We start from the raw sequence: 26,862 nt of genomic DNA, 5'->3' as shown, positions 1-26,862 counted from the left end.
TCTGATTGCCGAAGCATTTCCCCATTTAGAAAATAGTCGATGACTCCATTCCTCCTACCCAAGTGCATAATCTCACACTTTTCCACATTGTATTCCATCTGCCACTTTGCCCACTCTCCGAGCCCATCAAAGTCCTTCTGCAGCCCCCCTGCTCCCTCAATACTACCTGTCCCTCCACATATCTTTGTATCATCTGCAAACTTAGCAACAGTGCCTTCAGTTCCATCTTCCAAATCATTAATGTACATTGTGAAACGTTTGTAGTGCTCTGTCGCTTCAAGAAGCTATCGCTGTGAGAGAGAATGCTGAGGATTCATTGTTTGAAATTTACGAGCTGTGAGAACCTGTGTGTTTCATTTGTTTCATGTGGATGTTTGTAGATGTGTTTTATCATTGTTTTGGGCTACATTTGTTAAGGTTTATCTTTCTGGGGAATTAACCTTATCTTGAGTCTTTAATTGAAGGCATTTCTGGAAGTTTCGAAACAGAACCACAAGAACGCTTAAGGAATTAATTTTGGTCGTCGTTGTTGTAAAGCACATGCTAAGTTTCTCTGCTTGTGCATGGATGATATTTGTGGGTTGAATGCTTCAAGCTTTCAGGTTTTCTGTCTGTGATTTAAATCAAACAGATTACAGGGATAGGGCAGGGGAGAGGGCCTGGGTAAGGTGCTCTGTTGGAGAGATGGTGCAGACTCGATGGTCCGAATGGTCCCTTCTGCACTGGAGGGATTCTATGATTCAATGAACACAGGAATGGTCAGAATTATTTCACATGTCCCAAATTTTAAATAACCATTACAATTAAAACTCTCTCATACTCACATGTCAAACAGATTTAAATCAAGGACGTGTAATTAATAAAGCTTTTTTTCACAAAAGTTGTGAACCTAGAGCCACATTTACTGGCCAGAGACATGATTCCAGGATACTTTGCTAAACATGTGGGAATTTTAATCCGGATTCAAACTCACACATGTGAGTATGAGAGAGTTTTAATTGTAATGGTTATTTAAAATTTGGGACATGTGAAATAATTCTGACCATTCCTGTGTTCATTGAATCATAGAATCCCTCCAGTGCAGAAGGGACCATTCGGACCATCGAGTCTGCACCATCTCTCTAACAGAGCACCTTACCCAGGCCCTCTCCCCTGCCCTATCCCTGTAATCTCACACATTTACCATGGCTAACCGATCTAACCCACACAGCTTGGGATACTAAGAGGGAATTCAACATTGCAAATCCACCGCACCTGGGCATCTTTGGTCTGTGGGTGGAAACTGGAGCACCCGGAGGAAGCCCATGCAGACACAGGGAGAACATGCAAACTCCACACAGACACTCACCCAAGGCTGGAATTAAATGCCTGGCGCTGTGAGGCAGCAGTGCTAACCACTGTGCCACCATGTCACCCTATAGTTGAGGCCAAAACATTGTCTGATTTCAAGAAGATATGAGATATACTCTTGGGGCTAACGGGATCAAGGGATATGGGAGGCGGGCGGGCGGTGGGGGGGTGGAATCAGGAAATTGAATTCGATGATCAGCCATGATGAAGATGAGTGGTGGAACAGGCTCAAGGGGCCGAATGGCCTTCTCCTGCTTCTAGTTTCTATGTATCTCTCCACTGGGCCAGCATTCCATCCAGTGGCACAGTGGTTAGCACTGCTGCCTCAAAAAAGCAAATACAACAATGGCTTTGGCATCTGCTACAATGTGACTGACAGTTTGACAATGGAGTCAACGGCATCAGGAATAAAAGATACCCTGGGAGGTGGAGAAGAATTTGACGGAGATTACGAGCGGGTCCTTGATAGGTTTTCTAAAGAGATTCAGAAAGGAAATAGCGAGTTGGAAAAAGTCCAGAATAAATTAATTTACAGTTACATTGGAAACCTGTTGCCTCACAGCTGAGTACAAAATATAAAGAGTTGAGGGAACTGGTGGATAAGCTGCAGAATGGAGCTGATTGCTGGCAGGAGAGCACGTCTGACCTGGACAATCAGTTACATTGGGAACAGGGGGCAGATGATAGGGTGAGTGGAGCTCAGAAAAATCTACTGCTGTTCGGCCAAACTCTGGAACAAGATATTGATTTACAATCAGAAAATATCAAATCAAGTGAAGAGTTAGAAGATGCCATGGGGACTTTGAGAAAGGTAATTCAGCCACAAAGTGACACCTCCCCTGAAGCAGACCACTCCCAATGTTTAGCTAACATCAAACAACCTGAGACACAAATCAGTCACCAGTGAGCAGATGTAGTTGTTTTCTCCAAAAAAAGAATCACTGAAAGCACTCCTCCCTCTCCTCTGCCTCTCCTGTGTGATAAGGGAATGCAGGTGTGTGAGGTTAGCCATGACCTTTGCACCGTCATGATCCACAACGCTTACTCCAAGTTGGTTTGCTCAGTTGAAGGAATACCGTACATTTGAGTCATAATTGTTGAGGCAGGGCGTTGTTTGCAGGCATCACAGATTCGAAGAATTAGTTTGGAAAGGGAATAAAAATTAATTTAATTTGAACAGCCGTGAGTTTCTGTTTGAAATAAATTCAGACTGTACTAAAATGTGAAAGGAATGTATTTGGGTTTGAAATTAACTTGTTCAAGGTTAGAATTGTGAAGGACAATTTGCTCCCAAAACAGAAAGATAAGGCTGCAGTTTGGCAGCAAACCAGTTCCAACTTTCCAAAACATTTGAGTTAAAATTGTTGAGATTCAGTTAACAACACATTTCACAAAGTATTTCTTTCAACTTTGATTAAGTAGCAAATATTGAAAATTGAAATTGGTGTTCAAAAAAGGATAGATAAAAGAGATGAAATTTGAACAAAATTGAAGAAAATAACACGAGAGAAGTTTTTTAAATTATGTAAGTTGATGGAATTGCCAAGTTTCCTCTGCCCACTCCCCGCCTCTCTCGGTTCCACAGAGAAGTTAACCCTTTCAGCAGACAGCTCATTTTTATAAATCTCCACACAGCCTTTGTTTTTTAATGTAACCTGTGATTGGACACATTAACTCACTGGGATCTTGGCCAGAGCCAGATGGATTGTTTATGGGGTTTTTTTAAACAGGTGATGACGGTTTCACTCACAAACAATCCGAGTGAAGGCAGCAGTTTTGAGAATTAAAGCAGAGAATAAAAGACTTTACTTTTCAGAAAGCCAACAAGCCTGCTTTTGAGATTGGAATTGATAAATATCTGATGTGAGTTGCTATTTCAAGCATTTAAAATGGAAATTACCTGGTGTTTAAGGGAAAGAACAAAGTTGATAATGCCTGGAATCAAACAGAAATGTTTGGTTTCTGTTAAAAGATATTATGAGAATATTTAATGATTTATTTAACTCTAAAGATTCTCGAGAACTCCTGAAAGTGTAGTTTAAAGGAATCCATACATTTGGGTGTTTATGAAGATTTGAGTGAAAGGGAAGTCTCGATGAGATGAATGAGGTGACAGTTTTCTCTTGGAGATACTTGTTTCTTGTCTATGAATTATTTGAGAGAACTGAATTTGATAATCTGGCCTCCATCTGAGACATTATTCCCAGAAATCCTCAATTTTAAACTAAAATAGACACATGAGTTTCCGGGCAGTCACAGGAATATGGTCAAGATAGTCCAGTCCCACAATGCCTCACATTCAATCTGCAGTTCTTCAATTATAACACAATATGTGGCTGTATGTAGCTGCCTTGGCCATGGTCAACCCCAAGGGTGCCTTCTTGAACTGCTGCAATGCCTGAGGTGTACGTACACCCACAGTGCTGTTAGGGAGGGACTTCCAGTTACTGAGAGAGACAAGAGATGAAATTGCTGGGCCTCTAACAGAAATCTTTGTTTCTTCATTGGACACAGGTGAGGTCCCAGAGGATTGGAGAATAGCAAATGTGGTCCCGTTATTTAAGAAGGGTAGCAAGGATAACCCGGGTAATCATAGGCCAGTGAGCTTGACGTCCGTGGTAGGGAAATTGTTGGAGAAGATTCTTAGAGATAGGATCTATACACATTTAGAACTGAATAACCTCATTAGCAATAGACAACATGGTTTTGTGCGAGGGAGGTCATGCCTCACAAATTTGGTTGAGTTTTTTGAGGCGGTGACAAAAATGACTGACGAGGGAAGGGCCGTGGATGTCGTCTACATGGATTTTAGTAAAGCATTTGACAAGGTCCCTCATGGCAGGCTGGTGCAAAAGGTTAAATCTCACGGGATCAAAGGTGAGCTCGCTAGATGGGTACAGAACTGGTTTGGCCATAGAAGACAGAGGGTAGCAGCGGAGGGGTCTTTTTCTGATTGGAGGTCTGTGACTAGTGGTGTTCCGCAGGGCTCTGTATTGGGACCTCTGCTGTTTGTGATATATATAAATGATTTGGAAGAAGATGTAGCAAGTCTGATTAGTAAGTTTGCGGACGACACAATGATTGCTGGAGTTGTGGATTGTGATGAACATTGTCAGAGAATACAGCAGGACATAGATAGGCTGGAAAATTGGGCGGAGAAATGGCAGATGGAACTTAATCCAGATAAATGCGAAGTGATGCATTTTAGTAGATCTAATGCAGGGGGAGCTATACAATAAATGGCAGAACCATCAGGAGTATAGACACGCAGAGGGATCTGGATGTGCAAGTCCACAGAACCTTAAAGGTGGCAACACAGGTGGAAAGGGTGGTGAAGAAGGCATATGGCATGCTTGCTTTTATTGGACGGGGCATAGAGTATAAAAGTTGGGGTCTGATGGTGCAGATGTATAGAACGTTGGTTCGGCCGCATTTGGAATACTGCGTCCAGTTCTGGTCGCCACACTACCAGAAGGACGTGGAGGCTTTGGAGAGAGTGCAGAAAAGGTTAACCAGGATGTTGCCTGGTATGGAGGGTATTAGCTATGAGGAGAGATTGAGTAAACTAGGGTTGTTCTCCCTGGAAAAACAGAGGTGGAGGGGCGGCCTAATAGAAGTTTATAAAATTATGAAGGGCATAGATAGGGTGAACAGTTGGAAGCTTTTTCCCAGGTCAGAAACGACAAACAGAAGGGGTCACAAGTTCAAGGTAAGGGGGGGCAAGGTTCAATACAGATATGCAGGGGACGTATTTTAATGATAACCATATGAACAGACTGGGAATAGAGGGATACAAACGGATGGTCTCGTTCGGAACACATGATCGGTGCAGGCTTGGAGGGCCGAAGGGCCTGTTCCTGTGCTGTATTGTTCTTTGTTCTTTAAAATAGACACAAGTTTCCGGGCAGTCTCAGGAATATGGTCAAGATAGTCCAGTCCCACAATGCCTCACATTCAATCTGCAGTCCTTCAATTATAACAGAATATGTGGCTGTATGTAGCTGCCTTGGCCATGGTCAACCCCAACCCCAAGGGTGCCTTCTTGAACTGCTGCAATGCCTGAGGTGTACGTACACCCACAGTGCTGTTAGGAAGGGAGTTCCAGCTACATATTCCAGACTTTCACTAGACTGTAGGTGGATATCAGATTGACATATTCCATTCAACCACACCCAAGGTGAGTTATTCCAATTCCTTTATTGTCCAGGACAATATATTCACAATATCTTTAAAACAGAAATTAAACATTCCCATTTGATTTCAGACAGTAACATATTCTGTTAGTTTGTTCTTTATTGTCAATGTCAGGCTGGTGTTGTTTTCCTTGGAGCAAAGGAGGTTGAGGGGAGATTTGATAGAGGTGGACAAGGTTCTGACAGGTTTAGATAAGGTGGACAAAGAAAAGCTGTTCCCATTAGCTGATGGGACAAGGACGAGGGGGGACACAGATTTCTTGTTTTGGGTCAGAGATGCAAGAGAGGGGGAGTGGGGGGCGGGGGGGGGGGGGCGGTGGAGATGTGAGGAAGAATATTCTGATGCAGTGAATGGTGATGACCTGGAACTCGCTGCCTACGAGGGTGGAGGAAGTAGCGACAATAAACAATTAAAAAGGAAATTGGATGGGCATTTGGGATGTTCCAAACAGAATGAAGAACAAAGAAAATTACAGCACAGGAACAAGCCCTTTGGCCCTCCAAGCCTGGAGCAACCATGCTGCCCGTCTGAACTAAAACCCCCTACCTTTCCGGGGACCATATCCCTCTGTTCCTATGCTATTCATATATTTGTCAAGACACATCTTAAAAGTCACTGCCGTATCTGCTTCCACTACCTTCCCCGGCAACGGGTTCCAGGCACCCACCACGCTCTGTGTAAAAAACCTGCCTTGTACATCTCCTTTAAACCTTGCCCCCCGCACCTTAAACCTATGCCTCTCGTAATTGACTCTTCCACCCTGGGAAAAAGCGTCTGATTATCCACTCTGTCCATGACCCTCATAATCTTGTAGACTTCTATCAGGTCGCCCCCCTCAACCTCCGTTGTTCCAGTGAGAACAAACCAAGTTTCTCCAACCTCTCCTCATAGCTAATGCTACCAGGCAACATCCTGGTAAATATTTTCCATACCCTCTCCAAAGCCCCCACTTCCTTCTGGTAGTGTGGTGACCAGAAATGAACACTAGATTCCACGTGCGGTCTAACTAAGGTTCTATAAAGCTGCAACATGACTTACCAATTTTTAAACTCAATGCCCCGGCCGAAGAAGGCAAGCATGCCGTATGCCTTCTTGATTATCTTCTCCACCTCATTGCCACTTTCAATAACCTGTGCACCTGTACACCCAGATCCCTCTGCCTATGAATACTCTGAAGGGTTCTCCATTGACTGTATATTTCCCATCTGTATTAGACCTTCCAAAATGCATTACCTCACATTTGTCCGGATTAAACTTCATCTGCCATCTCTCTGCCCAAGTCTCCAACTGATCTATATCCTGCTGTATCCTCTGCCAGTCCCCATCGCTATCCGCAATTCCACCAACCTTTGTGTCGTCCACAAACTTACCAATCAAACCAGTTACATTTTCCTCCAAATCATTTATATATATTACAAACAGCAAAAGTCCCAGCACTGATCCCTGAGGAACGTCACTTGTCACAGCCCTCCATTCAGAAATGTACCTTTGCACTGCCAACCTCTGTTTTCTTCTGACTCAATATCTCTAAACTTCCTAACACCCTGTCACTCTGTGATCCTTGTGACATTTGAAACCAGGTATTCACAAAAAGGTTCAAAGAGCATCAGCCCACTGGAGGCTGAGACCGGCCAGTCCAGCACAAAGAAACCCTCTGACCCTTCCCATTGACCAACTGTGAGAATGAACAAAATGCAATCCTGGATGCAACTGAGAGCAGAAACAATAACAGCAGAATCCAACCCCTGTCATCACTCGTGAACTCGCTGGTGTCTCAGCAGCCGGGATGAAACGCTGAAACCCTTCCCACACTGAGAGCAGGTGAATGGCCTCTCCCCAGTGTGAACTGGCTGATGTGTCCGCAGGGTGGATGACCGAGTGAAGCCCTTCCCACACTGAGAGCAGGTGAATGGTTTCTCCCCTGTGTGAACTCGCTGGTGTGTCCGCAGGTCGGGTAACCGAGTGAATCCCTTCCCACACTGAGAGCAGGTGAACGGCCTCTCCCCAGTGTGAACTCGCTGGTGTGTCTGCAGGCTGGATAACTGAGTGAATCCCTTCCCACACTGAGAGCAGGTGAATGGCCTCTCCCCAGTGTGAACTCGCTGGTGTGTCTGCAGGCTGGATAACTGAGTGAATCCCTTCCCACACTGAGAGCAGGTGAATGGCCTCTCCCCAGTGTGAACTCGCTGGTGTGTCCGCAGGTGGGATGACTGAATGAATCCCTTCCCACATTGAGAGCAGGTGAATGGTCTCTCCCCAGTGTGAACTCGTTGGTGTGTCCGTAAGCTGGAGAACTGATTAAATCCCTTCTCACACTGAGGGCAGATGAACAGCCTCTCCCCAGTGTGGCTGCGCCGATGAGCTTCCAGCAGACATGGGGCTCTGTATCCCTTCCCACAGTCCCCACATTTCCATGGTTTCTCCATGGTGCAGGTTTCCTTGCCTCACTCTTGGGTGGACAATCAGTTGAAACTTCGTCCACACACAGGACAAGATTACAGTCTCTACCCGCTGTGAATGGTGTGATATTTATTCAGACTGTGTAACTGGTTAAAGCTCTTTAGTCAGTGCATTGGAACACTCTCACTCAAGTGTGGCAGTGTGTTGATGCTTTTTCACTCACACTGACATTTCAAATCTTTTCAAATCGACAGACTGGACAATCATTTCTCCTTCTGGATTCAAAGTCCGATGATATTGAGGTCCCAAGGAACACGATTCTGTCACGCCGAGACATGACGTTTGAGATTTCGGCCTGTGATTCCTCTTTCAATATCCTGAAAATGAGTTTCCAAAAGTCATCAGTGTCAGTACAGGATAGAAATTCAGAACAATTTCTATGGAACATTCTTTCCTCTCTCATTCCCCAAAAGCTGTAAATCTCCATCCCACACACTCTCTCCCCATTCTCAGCAGGTCTGGCAGCACCTGGATGGAGAGAAAAGAACTGATGTTTCAGAGCTTTGACAAAGGGTCATTTCGTCAAGAAACATCAGCTCTTTTCTCTCCTTACAGATGCTGCTAGACCTGCTGAGATTTTCCAGCATTTTCTCCCTTGGCTTCAGACGCCAGCATCCGCAGTAATTTGCTTTTATAAGGCTACAGATACCTCCTCCCAAGTAACGAGCGTGTGCCCAAGACATCACCACTTGTTTCCCTTATTTCTTTAGCCCCCATGGTGCTCTCCGCAGTAAACACAGAGGAGAAGTATTCATTAAAAATCTCACCCATCTCCTGTAGCTCCACACACAGATGGCCATACTGATTTTTAAGGGGATCTATTCTCTCTCTAGCCACCGTCTTACTCTTAATATAGCTATAGAACCTCTTGGAATTTTCTTTAATCTTACCTGCCAGATCCATATCATACCCTCTTTTTGTCCTCCTGATTTCCCTCCTCAGTATTTTCTTACACTTTTTATAGTCAGAGTGATTCACTTGTCCCCGATTGCCTAAACCCAATGTATGCTTCCTTCTTTTACCTGACCAGAGCCTCAATGTCCCTTGTCTGCCAGAGATCCTTAAATTTACCATTCTTTCCCTTCATCTTAACAGGAATATACTGCCCCTGGATTCTTGATATCACACTTTTAAAACCTCCCATTTGCCAGTCATTCCTTTCCCTTCAAACAAACTCACCTAATCGACATCTGCTCGATCCTGCCTAATGCCCACAAAAGTGGCCCTGCTCCAGTTTAGGGCCTTGACCTGTGGACCTGTCCTATCTTTTTCCTGAACTATTTTGAAACTATTGGTGCTCCCAATAGTGCTCCCTGACTGACACTTCAGTCACTTGCTCCACCTCATTTCTTAACTGTCTAATAGAAAGTGAGTCCAGGAATTGATAATGAAAAATAAGGAGCTGGGAGATGAATTGAACAAGTATTTTGCCTCGGTGTTCACAATAGAGGTTACAGTTAAAACTCAGAAACAGCTGGAAATCAGAAAACAGAAGTGTGGGATGAACTCTGAAAAAGCACAATTCCCAGGGAAGTGGTCCTCAGCAAACTGTTGGAGCTGTGGGCTGATGAGTCCTCGGGTCCTGCTGGGCTTCATTCTCGGGTCTTAACAGAGTGAGATCGTTGATGTGTTGTTCAATTTTCTAAAATTCCCCATCGGGCATTGGATAAAGGGAAACCGGTGGATGTGCTGTACTCAGATTTCCAGAAGACATTTGATGAGGTGCCACATCAAAGGTTATTGCAGCAAATAAAAGTTCATGCTGTGGGGATAACATATTGGCGTGGATAGAAGATTGGCTAACAGCAAACAGTGGGCAGAAATGGATCATTTTCTGGTTCGAGAGAGCGAGAAACCTGGGCCAACCTTTCCAGAGTCTGCACCCTCACTGGATTCACTTCCTTTCTCTTCAGTTGCTGCAAGTCCCCAATTTCCCCCAGAATGAGAAAAGAAATGGAAAGGGGGTTGAAGAGAAAGTGTTTTACTCACAGATGTTTGAGACAGGAGGAAGTTTGAGTCTGTCTGAAGATCAATCTTCATTCACACAAAGCCCACACTCTGATTGGCTGGAAGACCAGAGTCCTTCCGGTCCTCCAACTCTTCCCATTGGTCAACACCTCAGCATGAAGATCAGAGGGTGGGTTCTCCCCCGCACATGCGCAGCTTCCCCTCTCCCTCGCACATGTGGAGTCCTGGGCCGGGGGGAGGGAGAGTTCACTGAGCGGCTTCTCGCTCTTGCTGGAGCCATCAGCCGGTTGCCTGGAAACCTTGGTTCAAGGAGGTGTAGGGGGAGGGGAACAATGGGTGGGGGCGGGGCTCCTGGGTCCGCGCGCCCGGGCCTGAGAACTGGAACCCGGAGACGTCACCGCGAAGCAGAGTGATTCCTATTGGCTGATTCAGGCAGGACACTATTGTGACGTCACAATGCGGAAGTTGTCCAATGAGCTTCAGAGTGAAACTCCCTCCTCTGTTCAACATCTGGGAGGAAATCAATGTTTCCCCCTTTCCATTTCTTTTCTCATTCTGGGGGAAGTTGGGGACTTGCAGCAACTGAAGGAAATGAAGTGAATTCGGTCTGTATATTCCACACATTTTTACTCCAGTAATGTAGACATTTATCTGTCTGGCATCCTGCATGGAAATTTTCAGCTCTCTGCATCCAGGGCAAGAAGCAGTGAGCATGGATCTGTCAATCACACATGAGGACGGCCTCAACCGGGATCTTGGGTTCATGTCACACTATCTGTAACCCCCACGACTTGCCTGGGCTTGCAAAATCTCACTAACTGTCCTGGCTGGATACAATACACATCTCTTTAACCTGTGCTTAACCCTCTCTCCACTCACATTGTCTGTACCTTTAAGACTTGATTACGTTTAAAGACTCGTATTCCAACCATTATCTTGTAAATTGAGTTTGTGTCTTTATATGCCCTGTTTGTGAACAGAACTCCCACTCACCTGATGAAGGGGCAGTGCTCTGAAAGCTTGTGGCTTGTGCTACCAAATAAACCTGTTGGATTTTAACCTGGTGTTGTGAGATTACTTACTGTGCTTACCCCAGTCCAACGCCGGCACATCTTTGGACTGTGGAAGGAAAACCGGAACATCCGGAAGAAACCCACACAGACACGGGGAGAATGTAGAAACTCTGCACAGACAGTGACCCGAGGCTGGAATTGAACCCGGGTCCCTGGCGCTGTTAAGCAGCTGCACTAACCACTGTGCCACCGGGCCACATGTCAGTGCCATCGCCCGACTCCAGCCCAGTCTCAGCTCATCTGGAACCCTCACCCATTCCATTGTGACCTCACACCCTCACCCATTCCATTGTGACGTCACACCCTCACCCATTCCATTGTGATGTCACACCCTCACCCATTCCATGGTGACGTCACACCCTCACCCATTCCATTGTGACGTCACACCCTCACCCATTCCATTGTGACGTCACACCCTCAGCCATTCCATTGTGACGTCGGGGCTTCACTCTCCGATCACAATCCCTGCCGGCCTCCCACATGCAGCCTCAATGGCGGCAGTCAGCCCGGGTCTAACACTACAAGCTGCCGCTCCATTTGGTACAAAGGGGGGGAACCGGGAAGTTCATTTCCGGGGTTTGGGTTTGAACTACATGTTTACAAAGCCTCTCGACCCACCCGCCACATTTATCATTCCCCGCACGCCGCCCTCTACCTCGTATTGATCTCGCTTCCAAACTAAAACCGGCCGTCCGTCGCCATTACCCGCAGTGATGTGGAGATGCCGGCGTTGGACTGGGGTAAACACAGCAACAAGTCAAACAACACCAGGTTAAAGTCCAACAGTTTATCTGGTTCACCCGCACTGCGCATGCTTCAGGTCCCGCCCCTCATTCATTCCGATTGGTTGGAGGACCAGCCGCTCCCATTCGGTCCTCCAGTCCCGCCCCTCATTCACTCCGATTGGTTGGAGGACCAGCCGCTCCCGTTCGGTCCCCCAGCCCCGACCCCTCTTCCTATTGGTCCGGAGCTGCCGTCAATCAGTCCCCGGGCATTGTGATGTGGAGCATGCGCAGTGTCATTGCTGTCCTTGGCGCTTGTTTGTCCCGGAGAAGCGGAGTCAGCGTTAGGCGGTGGCTGGGAGGATTTGGAAACACTTTGTGGATCCGCAAACCCTTCAGAATCATTGTCAGCTCCCTGGTTTGCAGCTGCGGGGCTTCTCCCTCCCTCCCTCCCTCCCGGGAACAGGCCCAGGTTAACGGCCCCATCCTGGCTCAGCCACTGGAGGATGGTTCACATCAGAGGATGGGGGAGGGGGACAATAAATAAGAGGTTACACTTTGGCCTCAAATCAATGAGGACTCTGATCTCTGGGAAGGAAGGAAACCCTGGGAGGTGGGCGGGGAGGATTCACAAACACCCGCTGGAGGCCCCAACACCCCCAGTAAGACCCATTGGTTTTATTGTCAGTCTGCAGACAGGAGCTGGAGAACTGAATCCAGATAGAGGAGAGGGAGGGAGAAAACTGGGAGTGGAGGAAAGAAATGGTGAGATGGGTTTGGATTTCAGCCCAGGGAGGAGGGAGAGTGTGTGGGACGGGGATTTACTGATTTGGGGGAACAAGAAAGGAAAAAATGTTCCAGAGAAACTAGAATTGTCTGTTCAGAGTTTGTATCGTGTTCTGACAGTGATGACTTTTCTAAACTGTTTTTACAGGATATTGGAAGTGAAAGATTGGCAGACAGAAAACTCAAACCGGACATCACATCTGACAAAGTCATTCAGTTCCTTCGGAGCTGAATATCATCGGTCTTTGAATATAGAAAGAGAAATATTTGTCTGTTCTGCCTGTGGGCAAATAAATTAAACATCAGTATGACCGGAAAAGCATCGAGACAAACACACACCCGAGTGAGAGTGTTCCAGTGAACTGAATGTGGAAAGAGCTTTAACCAGTTACACAGCCTGAAAAAACATCACAGTTCACAGCAGGGTGAAACTACGTGTATGTTGTGTGTGTGGATGTGGCTTGAACTGATCATCCAACCTGGAGAAACACAAGGGCACCATGGAGAAACCGTGGAAATGTGTGGAGTGCGGGAAAGGATTCGGTTTCCCATCACAACTGGAAGTTCATCGGCGCAGTCACACTGGGGAGAGACCGTTCACCTGCTCTGTTTGTGGGAAGGGATTCACCCATTCATACAACCTTCTGACTCACCGACGGGTTCACACTGGGGAGAGGCCGTTCACCTGCCCTGTGTGTGGGAAGGGATTCACTCGCTCATCCCACATTGTGACACACCAACTTGTTCACACAGATGAGAGAATGTTTACATGTTCTGACTGTGAGAAGAGTTTTAAATGCAAAAAAGATCTGCTGACGCACCAACGTATTCACACTGGGGAGAGACCATTCACCTGCTCTGTGTGGGAAAGGATTCATTCAGTCATCCCACCTGCAGACACATCAACTTGTTCACTCTGATAACAAACTTTTTAATTGTTCCCACTGTGCGAAGAGCTTTAAAAACAAAAAGGATCTGCTGACGCTGGGGAGAGGCCATTCACCTGCTGTGTGTGTGGGAAGGGATTCAGCCGTCCACCTGCCCTATTGAACCACCAGAGAATTCACACTGGGGAGAGGCCCTTCACCTGCTCAGACTGTGGGAAGGGATTCATTAATTCATCCAACCTTCTGATACACCAGCAGCTCCATACAGGGGATCGACCGTTCACCTGCTCTGAATGTGGGAAGAGATTCACCCGTTCATACAACCTTCTGACACACCAGCAGGTTCACAGTGAGGAGAGGCCATTCACTTGCTCCGTGTGTGGGAAGGGATTCACTCGTTCATCCAACCTATTGAATCACCAGCGAGTTCACACTGGGGAGAGGCCGTTCACCTGCTCCATGTGTGGGAAGGGATTCAGTCAGTCATCCAACCTGCTGACACATCAGAGAGTTCACAGTGGGGAGAGGCCATTTACCTGCTCTGTCTGTGGGAAGGGATTTTCTCATTTATCTTATCTTCTGAAACACCAGCGAGTTCACACTGGGGAGAGGCCATTCACCTGTAATGTCTGTGGAAAGGGATTTATTCAGTCATCCCACCTGCTAACACACCGGCGAGTTCACAAGGGACTGCAAGGTTTGGATTCTACACTTATTGATGCTGTTAATCATATCCAGGTCTGAATCATCTTCACTCTGACTTTTTTCTTCTGTTGAGGTTTGATATTCTGAATAAATGTGAAATAGACATTTGATTGAATCATTGTTGTAGATTTTTGTCTTTTCCATTTGAGTGTTTAACGTCACCAGGCTGGAGCTCAGAAAGGGCAATCTGAGGGAGGATCATACAGTAGGAACAGAACTTCATTCTTGACACAGTCCTTCAGGGTCACGCTGAGAGGGACAAACAGCACTTTGGTCTTTTTCGTCACTTTTCACTGACAGCAAAGTCCCCGTGTGGATGAATCCTGAGGTGTGTGAGAAATGTGTCCCAGTCGTTCTTTTCCATGGTTCCGAGCTCCCAGACACAGAACAGAAGCTCCTTTACAACTGTGTTTAGAGTCAGGAAGAACAATGGTGAATGCGGGAAACGTGCTGTCAAAGATTGGTGTAAAACTGGGATCTATTCCTGACTGAGAGTGAAACGGCAGGTTTAGGTTTCCAGACTTAGAATGAAGAAAAGTGTAAAACATTTTAATGTGTGTGTGTCAGTCCTGGTTTATTGAACAGAAACTGGCTTCAAATAAATTGGTGGAAGTCTGCATTAAAGTAGCAGCTGGAGAAGTTCAAAGGAGCCTGTTAACTGCTGGGACAATTAGACAACAATTTGATTCCCAGATAGAGAAGGAGCTGCAGTGTGTGTCCAAGAATTCTCAGTTTTGTTGATGTGTGCTTCCCATACACTATCCTTTTAAATAAACCTCACTCCTATCAGCCTTTAACCATTATAAACAGAACAGAGAGAAGCTGAGCAGCAACAGAGCCCTGACTGACCATTTAAGAATGAGTGATGTGTTCAGCTGAAGTTTCCTGTTGGTAGTTTTCTGGGTGATCTCCTTATTTTGATCATTCTCAGTGACCCCTGGGTGTGAACCTGCTCTCCTCTCTTTCAGACATTCACTCACTCAACATCTCCTCTCTCTCAGAAACTCAATCACTTAACCTCTCTCATCTCTCTAACACTCACTGAACATCTCTCTCTCTCTCTCTCTCCAGGCATTCACTCACACGTTACCTTCCATCTCTCTTACATTCTAACCTCACTCCTCTCTCATTCACTTAACCTCTTCCCTCTCAGATACTGTGTTCATCACTTAATGTCTCTCTATCTTTCTTTCAAACACTCACTCATTTAACCTTCCTATTTCAGATCTGCTTAAACTTATTCATTGTTTTCTCTCTCTCGTTACCTCTCTCTGAAAAGGCACAAACAAACTTCATCTCTCTTCGCTGTCTGAGAAAACATCTAATTGATGGAGATTCAATCCTCCCTGCTTCTCTCTACCACTGCCTCTGACAGGCCCTGACTCACTTTAAATCTCCTCTTTTCTAATAACCCTCTTTGGGAAAACTCATTTGTTCTCTAATTCCTCCTCATTTCTCCCAGTGATGACCCTCAGTCAATCTCCCAATTCAGTGAATGTTAAAAACCCAAATAATCTCCTTTCTTTATTGTTTAAAATGGGAATGGAGGTGAATGTAATGCTGAGAGCGGCAGCAATCTGTGTGGTTGTTCTTGATGCTGTCAGAGTGAGTTCACCCTCACAGACAGGAAGACTGTTCACGGTGATAACATCAAACTGACACCGGCTGTTTCATTCTCGGGTAACACAACTTCCTGTTTCTCTGCTGCCGGTTCAAAAACGCACTTCTCATTTCTGAGCAGAAAATAAATCCAGGCACAACAATCTGGTGAGAACATCTGTCAATGTGACCGATATCTGTCCACAGAGTCAGGGCAGAGTCTCACAGGTCACATTGTGGTGACATTTACAAATGAGCCAGTTATTTCTGTTCAGAGTTTCCATTCTCAGATATAACCAGCTGTGTCTGTGGATCAGTTACTGAGTTCCCTCTGCTCCCCATAGCTGGGAACTGATAGCCTGCTCCCTTATATTTTATATCATTCTCTCTGTATTGCTTGTTTCCTCTATTTCTCAGCTTTTATCTTTGACCACCTCAACTTTCTGCTTTTTAAAATCTTTCTCAATTTTTCTCTCAGTCTTTCTGTCTCTCCTTTCCTCTGTATCTCTCTCAGTCTCTGTGTGTTCCTATTTAATCGAGATGTTCAAAATCATGAAGAATTTCTGATTGGGCGGCACAGTAGTACAGTGGTTAGCACTGCTGCTTCACAGCTCCAGGGTCCTGGGTTCGATTCCCGGCTCGGGTCACTGTCTGTGTGGAGTTTGCACATTCTCCTTGTGTCGGCGTGGGTTTCCTCCGGGTGCTCCGGTTTCCTCCCACAGTCCAAAGATGTGCGGGTTAGGTTGATTGGCCAGGTTAAAAATTGCCCCTTCGAGTCCTGTGTAGGTTAGAGGGATTAGCGGGTAAATATGTGGGGGTAGGGCCTGGGTGGGATTGTGGTCGGTGCAGACTCGATGGGCCGAATGGCCTCCTTCTGCACTGTAGGGTTTCTATGATTCTATGATTACAGAGGGAAAAACAGGGAGAAAAGCAGAAAAACCCGGCAGGTCCGGCGGCATCTGTTCAGAGAGAAACAGTTAACATTTTGAGTCCATATAATTCTTCAGGGCAGGAAAAACATGCGTTATCCATCTTAGATGAGGGAATGTGATGGGGAGATTTAATAGAGGTGTTTAAAATGACAAATGATTTATGATAGTGTCAATGGAGAGAAATTATCTCCCAGGAGCAGGAGGGTTTGTCGATGGAGAGAATCGATTTGCTAGGTGCAGGAGGGTCTGTAAGCAGAGAACACAGAGATTTAATTCAATTAACAACAGAACTGGAGGGGGTGATAAGGAGAATGTTTTACACAATAACTTGATATGATCTGGAATGCACAAACTGACAAGTGCTAGAAGCAGGTTTAATAGTAGCTTTCAAAGGGAATTGGATAAATACTTGCAGAAGGTAAATTGGCAGAGTTATGGTGAATGGGATTAATTGGACAGTTCACTCATCTTTGTGACATTCTGAATGTTTCTCTCCTAAGGTTTTAAGATTTGATCTTTTCGGTTATAATGTGTCTCAAACAGAAGATTAAAATATTGTGTTTGATGAGCTGTCAGATCTCTTTCCTGTGTGTCTGTGTAACTTGAGAACTGGAGATGACCATGAGGAGGAACTGATTATTTTCAGTTCCTCTAACAGATACACCTCAGATATCAGAAATCTCAGGAGTTCCCCATGTCCTCAATATTCTCGCCTCGAGTATAACAGCTCTCAGTCAGGCCGAGTCAGTCACATGTGTCTCTGTCATGATGTTTCCACTTGTATTTTATCACTCACCTCCCAGTGACACTCACCACAACACAGACGCCTTAAAATATCATTGCTCCCTTACACTTTGTCCTCCTATTATAATCAAATGTTTGTTGGGCCTCTTGTCTCCATTAATGTCATAGAAACCCTACAGTGTAGAAGGAGGCCATTCGGCCCATCGAGTCTGCACCGACCACAATCCCACCCAGGCCCTACCCCCACATATTTACCTGCTAATCCCTCTAACCTACGCATTTTAGGATTCTAAGGGGCAATTTTTAATCTGGTCAATCAACCTAACCCGCACATCTTTGGACTGTGGGAGGAAACCGGAGCACCCGGAGGAAACCCACGCAGACACGAGGAGAATGTGCAAACTCCACACAGACAGTGACCCGAGCCGGGAATCGAACCCGGGACCCTGGAGCTGTGAAGCAGCAGTGCTAACCACTGCGCTACCGTGTCAGATTACCTGCAGTTAAAATGACCTCAGAGACACTGAAACTGCAGTTGTAGAATACAGCAGAATTGGAGTAACAGACAGGTTATTGTCTGATACTGACAGTGGCAGAGTAACACACATCGGAATTTAAATACATTATATCAATAGACCATGACTCACTCACACTATCAAATGAAACCGAAACTTTGGTTATGGTGCACGAGATACTGACTGTATTACCATTACATTGGATCCAATGCTGTGTTCGCTAACATACTGCAACATGACTTATTATTTGAACAAACATTGTATTTGTTACACTCAGAGTAAGTCAGTGCTTTGCTGTGTTGTCTCTGTGCCCCATCTCCACTCTGATTGTATTGGAGCCTGTGTGTGTCATTGTTACACTGAGACTCTGTTATTGCTAATGTGGAGATGCCGGTGTTGGACTGGGGTAAACATAGTAAGAAGTTTAACAACACCAGGTGAAAGTCCAACAGGTTTATTTGGTAGAAAAAGCCACAAGCTTTCGGAGCCTTAAGCTCCTTCTTCAGGTGAGTGGGAATTCTGTTCACAAACAGGGCATATAAAGACACAAACTCAATTTACAGAATAGTGGTTGGAATGCGAATACTTACAGCTATTCAAGTCTTAAAGGTACAAACAATGCGAGTGGAGAGAGCATCAAGACAGGCTAAAGAGATGTGTATTGTCTCCAGACAGGACAGCCAGTGAGACTCTGCAAGTCCAGGCAAGCTGTGGGGATTACAGATAGTGTGACATGAACCCAATATCCCGGTTGAGGCCGTCCTCGTGTGCGGAACTTGGCTATCAGTTTCTGCTCAGCGACTCTGCGCTGTCGTGTGTCGTGAAGGCAGCCTTGGAGAACGCTTACCCGAAGATCAGAGGCTGAATGCCCGTGACCGCTCAAGTGCTCCCCAACAGGAAGAGAACAGTTTTGCCTGGTGATTGTCGAGCGGTGTTCATCCATCCGTTGTCGCAGTGTCTGCATGGTTTCCCCAATGTACCATGCCTCAGGACATCCTTTCTTGCAGCGTATCAGGTAGACAACGTTGGCCGAGTTGCAAGAGTATGTACCGTGTACCTGGTGGATGGTGTTCTCACGTGAGATGATGGCATCTGTGTCGATGATCCGGCACGTCTTGCAGAGGTTGCTGTGGCAGGGTTGTGTGGTGTCGTGGTCACTGTTCTCCTGAAGGCTGGGTAGTTTGCTGCGGACAATGGCCTGTTTGAGGTTGTGCGGTTGTTTGAAGGCAAGAAGTGGGGGTGTGGGGATGGCCTTGGTGAGATGTTCGTCTTCATCGATGACATGTTGATGGCTCCGGAGAAGATGCCGTAGCTTCTCCGCTCCGGGGAAGTACTGGACGACGAAGGGTACTCTGTCCACCTTGTCCCGTGTTTGTCTTCTGAGGAGGTCGGTGCGGTTTTTCGCTGTGGCGCGTCGGAACTGTCGATCGATGAGTTGAGCGCCATATCCTGTTCTTATGAGGGCATCTTTCAGCGTCTGGAGGTGTCTGTTGCGATCCTCCTCATCCGAGCAGATCCTGTGTATACGGAGGGCGTGTCCGTAGGGGATGGCTTGTTTAACGTGGTTAGAGTGGAAGCTCTCCACTCACATTGTTTGTACCTTTAAGACTTGATTAGCTGCAAGAATTCGCATTCCAACCATTATTCTGTAAATTGAGTCTATGTCTTTATAAGCCCTGTTTGTGAACAGAACTCCCACTCACCTGAAGAAGGGGCTTGAGGCTCCGAAAGCTGTGGCGTTTGCTACCAAATAAACCTGTTGGACTTTAACCTGGTGTTGTTAAACTTCTTACTGTCATTATTGGACAAGCAGCAAATCACCGTCACAATGCCCGGCTGATTGACGGCAGCGCGGACCAATGGGAAGAGGGGACAGTGCTGGAGGACCGACCTGGAGCGGTCGGTCCTCCAGCCAATGGGAACGAACGAGGGGCGGGGCCAGCTTTGACTGGAGCATGCGCAGTGTGAGTAATGGCGATGGGAAACGGCTCTTGTTCTGGGCTCGGAAATCTGTTAGAGGTGATTGGAGGTACGGAGAGAGCAATGGATCGTCCAGGTGGGTGGAAACGCTGCGTAAGCATGTTGTGTCAGCCGCAAACCGCGGAAGAGAACTTCTCGGACCCAGTTTGGACCGAGAAGGGCTGCAGCTCCTCGTGTTCGTCCCGGGTTAACGTTCGCCATCTTTATTGGGGGCAATATGCAGCAATGCGCACGTGCGGCCGCCATGTTTGTAGAGGGCAATGTTGTCAATCAGTGGGAGGGGCTTGTTCCCCAGTGCTCAGAATGGAGACAACTTGTCCATCAAACTGCATCAACCCTGAGTCCCAATGTCTCATTGATGAGGCAGAGCGGTGGTAGAGAAGGAAAAAGAAAGGAAAATAAAAACAATAAATGCTGGAAAATCTCAGCAGATCTGACAGCATCTGTGGAGAGAGAATAGAACCAACGTTTTGAGACTGGATGACCCATAGTCAGAGCTTGTACACGTGTAGACAGAGCATGTAAACTTTGACACCTCCATGTACCCTTGTACACCTCTATCAATCTACTTTGCTCCAAGGAGAACAACCCGAAGTTATCCAGCCTAACATTGTAACTATAATTCCTCATCCCTGAAACCATTTTGATAAATCTCCTCTGCACCCTGTCAAGGAGCCTCACATCCTCCATAATGTGTGGTGATCACTGGTTTGCACAGACCCAGGTATTCTGTGTTCCTGTCTGTGATCTCATCACATACTTACAATTGCACAGTGACATCACCCCCGCTCCCCGGGGATTTCCTCAACTGGGAGATTTTTCTCTGATGCCAATGCTTCTGATATCTTTCCAGCTGCAGGCTCGAGCAGGAGATTTTAATATTAAAATCAGTTAAATTGTTTCAGAGGAGAGTGTTTGTGACCATTCACGGGCGCGAGTTCTCATCATAAACCAGCTGCTCGCCTCCATGCTGTGGTACCGGCTGGTCCCTTTGACCCCTCCCCCTGGCTTTGTCACCGATATCCAGAGAACCCTCGTGCGGTTCTTCTGGGGCAATCGACTGCACTGGGTCCCTGCTGCGGTTTTGCATCTCCCGCTTGAGGAGGGCAGACAAGGTCTGGTGTGCCTCCGCACTCAGGTAGCGACCTTCCGCCTCCAGGCTCTGCCGAGGTACCTTTACGTTGAGCCCCCTCCCCCACAATGGTGTGCCATATTTCTTCTGCCACTGGCACGGCCTCAATTATGACGTGCAGCTCCTGCATATCGAACTGGGGCGTGCTTTGACCGCCCTGCAGGAGTTGCCCATCTTTTACCAGGACCTCCTCACCGTCTGGAACACGGTCGCCTCGCGACGCAGCTCTCCCCCGTCAGGAGTAGCGGCTCTCGTGCGAGAGCCGCTGCTCAGGAATCCGCTCCTCCAGCCGTATAACTTCAGGTGGCTGGCGGAAAGGAGGGCTGTGGACGCCGGGGTGACCAAAATCGGGGACGTGCTCGATGGCGGAGGGGCGGGCTGGATGAGTCCCCGCGTGTTGGCTGAGCGCGCGGGGACGACCGTCCGGCGCGCGACCAAAGCCATCCTAGACCTTAGGACGGTCGTGCTCGGCCCCGAAACTGCACGCAAACCCGAGGCAGCGCAGGCGTGCGGTGGGACCCCGCCCGAGCATTCCCCTGCTCGGACAGAATTCCACATTGGCCCAAAGCCTCAACCCCCCTCCCTGGGTGAGGTGCCCCACAGCCTGAGCCGCCTCGCGGAAATGCCCTCCGTGCCTTTTTCTACCGCGCGGAGGCGTTTCCTGTGCGGGCTGCTGCTGCACACCCTCCACTACCGCCTCCTCGCCTGTCGCCCGGATACTCCTTGGCGGGCCTTGTTGCCGCCTGGCGGCGGAGATCCCTGCTGGAGGTCCCTCTACGGAGGGATCTCCCCCAATTACGTCGGGGACCTGGGGTGGAGGGTGATGCATGCAGCAGTTCCGCACAACCGTAGGATTCACTGGTTCACGGGCTCTGAAGACTGCCCTTTCTGTGGCCTTGTGGAGTCCGTGGACCATGTCTATGTTGAGTGTCTTAGGCTGCACTCCCTTTATGTTTTCCTAAACACCCTTTTATTGATGTTTTGTTTGCACTTCAGTCCCACGCTCCTGATCTACGGACACCCGGTGCGGAGAGGGGAGGGTCGGGATGGCGACCTCCTCGTGAACCTGCTCCTGGCGAAACGCGCCATTTACCGTCCAGGCAGCGGGCGATCGAGGGGGCCGTCCATCCTGACTGTCTTCCCCTCTACCGCGGCTACGTTCGCGGCCAGGTGTCCCTGGAGAGGGAGCATGCGGTGTCCACGGGCGCGGTTGACGCCTTCCGCGCCCGCTGGGCACCGCAGGGGTTGGGGTGCGTTATCGACCCTAATAATCACATTTTAATTTGATGTTTTTAAGTTTCCTTTGTACTTTGATTTCTGTTCGGGCTGCTCCCCCTCCTTTTTGGGGAGCTCCCCTTTTACTTTGTCCTGACTTAATCTGAGTTTGTTTATTTGGTTTGACCTAAAAAGAGGGCAACATCTGGGAGGAAATCAATGTTTCCCCCTTTCCATTTCTTTTCTCATTCTGGGGGAAATTGGGGACTTGCAGCAACTGAAGGAAAAGGAAGTGAATCCAGGAGGTATGTTCCACACATTGTTAGTCCAGTCATATGGGCATAGATCTGTCTGGCAGCCTGCATTGAGATTTCCAGCTCTCTGTGTCCAGGACAGGAAGCAGTGAGCATGGGTCTGTCAATCAGCCTCAATCAGCACCTTCAGGAGAATTGGGAGGGTGAATATTAGATACAGCAGAGTGAGAATGGAGGGAGAGTGTGTGGGATGGAGATTTACAGCTTTTGGGGAATGAGAGAGAAAGAATGTTCCATAGAAACTGGAATTGTCTGTTCTGAATTTCGATCCTGTACTGACAGTGTTGACTTGTGTCAACTTGTTTTACAGGACATTGAAAGAGGAATCACAGGCTAAAATCTCGAACGTCACGTCGAGATCTGGCAGAGTCATATTCCTTGGGACCTGAATATCATCGGCCATTGAATCTGGAAGGAAATTTGAAAAGATTTCAAACATCAATCTGACTGAAAAAGCATCAACACACTTCCACATTCAAGTCAGTGTGTTCCAGTGCACTGACTGAAGAGCTTTAACCAGTTACACAGCCTGAATAAATATCACACCATTCACAGCGGGGAGAGACTGTACACGTGTTCTGTGTGTGGACGAGGCTTCAGCTGATTGTCCACCCAAGAGAGAGGTAAGGACACCTGCACCATGGAGAAACCATGGAAATGTGCGGACTGTGGGAAGGGATACAGAGCCCCATGTCTGCTGGATGCTCATCGGCGCAACCACACTGGGGAGAGGCCATTCATTTGCTCTCAGTGTGGGGAGGGATTCATTCAGTCATCCGTCCTGCGGGCACACCAGCGAGTTCACACTGGGGAGAGACCGTTCACCTGCTCTCAGTGTGAGAAGAGATTCACTCGGTCATCCGACCTGCAGAGACACCAGCGAGTTCACAGCGGGGAGAGGCCGTTTACCTGCTCTCAGTGTGGGGAGGGATTCACTCGGTCATCCGTCCTGCTGACACATCAGCGAGTTCACAGCGGGGAGAGGCCGTTTACCTGCTCTCAGTGTGGGAAGAGATTCAGAGCTTCATCCAGCCTGCAGAGACACCAGCGAATTCACATGGGGAGAGGCCATTCACCTGCTCTCAGTGTGGGAAGGAATTCACTCAGTTATCCCACCTGCTGAGACATCAGTGAAGTTACACTGGGGAGAAACTGTCCACCTGCTCAGTGTATAAAAAGGGTTCAGAATTTCATCCCAGCTGCTGAGGCACCAACAAGTTCACAGGGGTTGAATTCTGCTGTTATTGTTTCTGCTCTCAATTACATCCAGGACTGCATTTTGTTCATTCTCACAGTTGGTCAATGGGGAGGGTCGGGGGGTTTCTTTCTGCTGGACTGGCCGGTCTCACAACTTTGCCTCCAGTGGGCTGATGCTCTTTGAGTCTTGTTGCGAATACCTGATTTCAGATTTCACACGGATCACAGAGTGACAGGATGTGAGGAAGTTCAGAGATATTTAGTCAGCATTTCTGTTTGAAACCCCCCCCAATGCCCATCCAATTTCCTTTGTAAATGTTTATTGTCTCCACTTCCTCCACCCTCGTAGGCAGCGAGTTCCAGGTCATTACCATTCACTGCATTAAAATATTCTTCCTCACATCCCCCCCTACATCTCTGATCCAAAACTTTAAATCTGTGACCCCCTCTCCTTCTCCCATCAGCTAATGGGAACAGCTTTTCTTTGTCCACCTTATCTAAACCTGTCAGAATCTTGTCCTTTGCTCCAAGGAGAACAACCCCAGCCTGACATTGACAATAAAGAACAAACTAACAGAATATGTTCGTATCTGAAATCAAATGGGAATGTTTAATTTCTGTTTTAAAGATATTGTGAATATATTGTCCTGGACAATAAAGGAATTGGAATAACTCATCTTGGGTGTGGTTGAATGGAATATATCAATCTGGTATCCACCTACAGTTAGTGAAAGTCTGGAATGTGTAGCTGGAAATCTTTCCCTAATATCACTGTGGATGTACTTACACAATGTGGAGGTGCCGGCGTTGGACTGGGGTAAACACAGTAAGAAGTCTCACAACAAGTTAAAGTCCAACAGGTTTATTTGGTAGCAAACGCCACTAGCTTTCGGAGCGCTGCTCCTTCGTCAGGTGAGTGGGAGTTCTGTTCACAAAACAGGATTTTTTATGATCAGAACTCCCACTCACCTGACGAAGGAGCAGCGCTCCGAAAGCGAGTGGCGTTTGCTACCAAATAAACCTGTTGGACTTTAACCTGGTGTTGTGAGACTTCTTATGGTGTACTTACACCTCAGGCATTGTAGCAGTTCAGGAAGGCAGTGTTGGGGTTGACCACGGCCGAGGCAGCTACATACAGCCACATATTCTGTTATAATTGAAGGACTGCAGATTGAATGTGAGGCATTATGGGACTGGACTATCTTGACCACATTCCTGTGACTGCTCAGTTTCTGCAATCATGAACCATTAAAGCTGCTTAGCAGGGCCCCAGCAGAGGACCTGGTGAGAATATTTACTCAGAATGAGTTAGAATTAAACTTATTCCAGGATCGGCTGGTGTTCAGTGGCTGAGATACCCGAATCTGTGAACAGGAGGTCTGACCAATCAACAAACAGTGGCAGATAGTTGGTTAAGAAGTTAAAAAGCGTTCTCAGGCATTGTTTAAATTATTATATCCCAAATTTGTGATAAGAACTGTGAGGGACTTGTGACCTGATAGTCGGTGAAGTGACGGTATACTCCAAGTAGCACTGGACTGAAAAGCAGATCTCTGAGAGTAGATTCCAATGGTTGCAATCCGACCCAAGCATGGCCAGTGAAAAAGTCAGAGCTCGAGTGGGGACCGGACAGGTCTCTTACCTGCCATTTGGAACTAAGAACAAGAAACCTATTGATAAAATTATTAGAGAATACAGCTAATGTTTTGAGTCTGGAAGACATTTCATAACAGCTCTTATGAAGGGTCATCCATACTTGAAACATTGGCTCCACTCTGTCTCCACAGATGCTGCCAGACCTGCTGAGCTTTTCCAGTATTTTCTGTTCTTGTTTCAGATTCCAGCATCCGCAGTGTTTAACTTTTAAGATAAAATGATTAGTTCTGATTGGAAACCCCACGACCCTCCCGCAAAACAGAGGGAGTGGCGGCAAAAGGGGAAAAAGGATAAGGATGATAAAGACTGGGTTCTGATTCTCTGAGCCCATGTAGAATCAACAAAATGAGTGAAGCAGTTTGTAAAGAACAGAAGTTACCCATCCCTAACAAAAACTGATCAAGTTAAAGTAAATAGGTTATGGAATATAACAAAAAAATGAAGAGCTGAAGTTTACAATCTAGTTTGTTTTGATTTTTATACTTGTGTAAAGTGGTATTATTGTGTGCCAAGTTTTTTCTGCTCACTCCCCATCCCTTCAGGTTCTGTAGAAAAGTTAACCCTTTCAGCAGACAGTTCATTTCTTTTCAAATCATCTGAAAACTCATGTCTATTTTAGTTTATAATTGAAGATTTATGGGAATTGGCTAAGATGGGCTTTCGACATTTTTAAAGTATAAATCTTGAGAAGTCAACTTGGTAGAGAGAGGTGGAGGGAGATATGTTGACAGAGAGGTGTTGAGAGCTCCTGGTTTTACAAGTTATTCATGTTTTTGGAGCCGTCACTTCATGTCCTGGTCTGAGAGGGATGGAGAGAAGTCCGTTCAATTGTTAAGGTTAAGCTTTCTATATTAACTGTTAATCGATACTTTACCTTTTATCGTTCTGACTTGTTACATTTTTAATAGTTAATTAACTTTCTGAATTCACCATTTAAATTGTTCTGTCTAGCCATATGGTTAAGTCACTGGAACTTGGTGTGATTTACAATTGGGGAGGTTATTGTAAACAAGAGAACCCTCATAAATCTTAATACAAATAAATTAAACTTCTTTCAAATGGAATGCAATCCTTTATTACGAGAGAAATTGAACATCGAAGTAAAGATGTTCTGCTTCAGTTGTACAGGGCGTTGCTGAGACTGCATCTTGAAAACTGGGTGCAGCTTTGTCTCCTATTTAAGAAATGATACAAATGCATTGAAAGTGGTTCAGAGGAGGTTTAATCGATTGCTTCCCAATTCTTGACCCTCACAGGATAAATTTTGTCCGATTTTCCTTGTCTTCAGCTCTGACAAAGATTCATCCTGACTCAAAATGTTGTCTCTATTCTCTCTTTACAGATGATGTCAGACTTGCTGAGATTGTCCAGCATTTTCTGTTTTTGTTTCAGATTCCAGCAACAGCAGAATTTTGCCTTTGTACCAATTCTTG

The 26,862-nt window shown here is 46.6% G+C and overlaps 3 protein-coding genes across 3 annotated transcripts in view; 2 read left to right on the top strand and 1 right to left on the bottom strand.

The window, feature by feature from the left end:
* The window catches only part of LOC144480737 (uncharacterized), a 43,240-nt gene extending 31,596 nt beyond the window's left edge, over window positions 1–11,644 (bottom strand). The window contains exons 1-2 of the mRNA XM_078200320.1: window positions 10,966–11,644; window positions 7,504–8,321 (exon numbers count right to left, since the gene is read on the bottom strand). Of these exons, the coding sequence (XP_078056446.1) occupies window positions 7,504–7,970 (467 nt within the window). The 5' untranslated portion in view covers window positions 7,971–8,321; window positions 10,966–11,644. The remainder of the gene's footprint in view (window positions 1–7,503; window positions 8,322–10,965) is intronic.
* Window positions 11,645–12,532: 888 nt separating this feature from the next.
* Window positions 12,533–14,260, top strand: LOC144481051 (uncharacterized). Its single transcript, XM_078200704.1, has one exon. It carries the CDS (start codon window positions 13,054–13,056, stop codon window positions 13,471–13,473), a length of 420 nt encoding a protein of 139 aa, XP_078056830.1. The 5' UTR covers window positions 12,533–13,053; the 3' UTR covers window positions 13,474–14,260.
* Window positions 13,516–26,862, top strand: part of LOC144480736 (uncharacterized) — a gene marked incomplete at its 5' end in the record, with an annotated part of 80,539 nt that continues 67,192 nt past the window's right edge. Inside the window, 2 exons of the mRNA XM_078200319.1 lie at window positions 13,516–14,151; window positions 23,190–23,633. Of these exons, the coding sequence (XP_078056445.1) occupies window positions 13,516–14,151; window positions 23,190–23,633 (1,080 nt within the window). The remainder of the gene's footprint in view (window positions 14,152–23,189; window positions 23,634–26,862) is intronic.

The sequence above is a fragment of the Mustelus asterias genome, chromosome 30, assembly GCF_964213995.1.
Source record: "Mustelus asterias chromosome 30, sMusAst1.hap1.1, whole genome shotgun sequence".
NCBI lineage: Eukaryota > Metazoa > Chordata > Chondrichthyes > Carcharhiniformes > Triakidae > Mustelus > Mustelus asterias.
The sequence above is the reverse complement of the archived record's forward strand: the minus strand, read 5'-3'. Positions and strand labels throughout refer to the sequence as shown.

Bases quoted from the DNA above. Each gene is read 5' to 3' on its own strand.
- LOC144481051 (XM_078200704.1), top strand. From the start codon at position 13,054: ATGGAGAAACCGTGGAAATGTGTGGAGTGCGGGAAAGGATTCGGTTTC.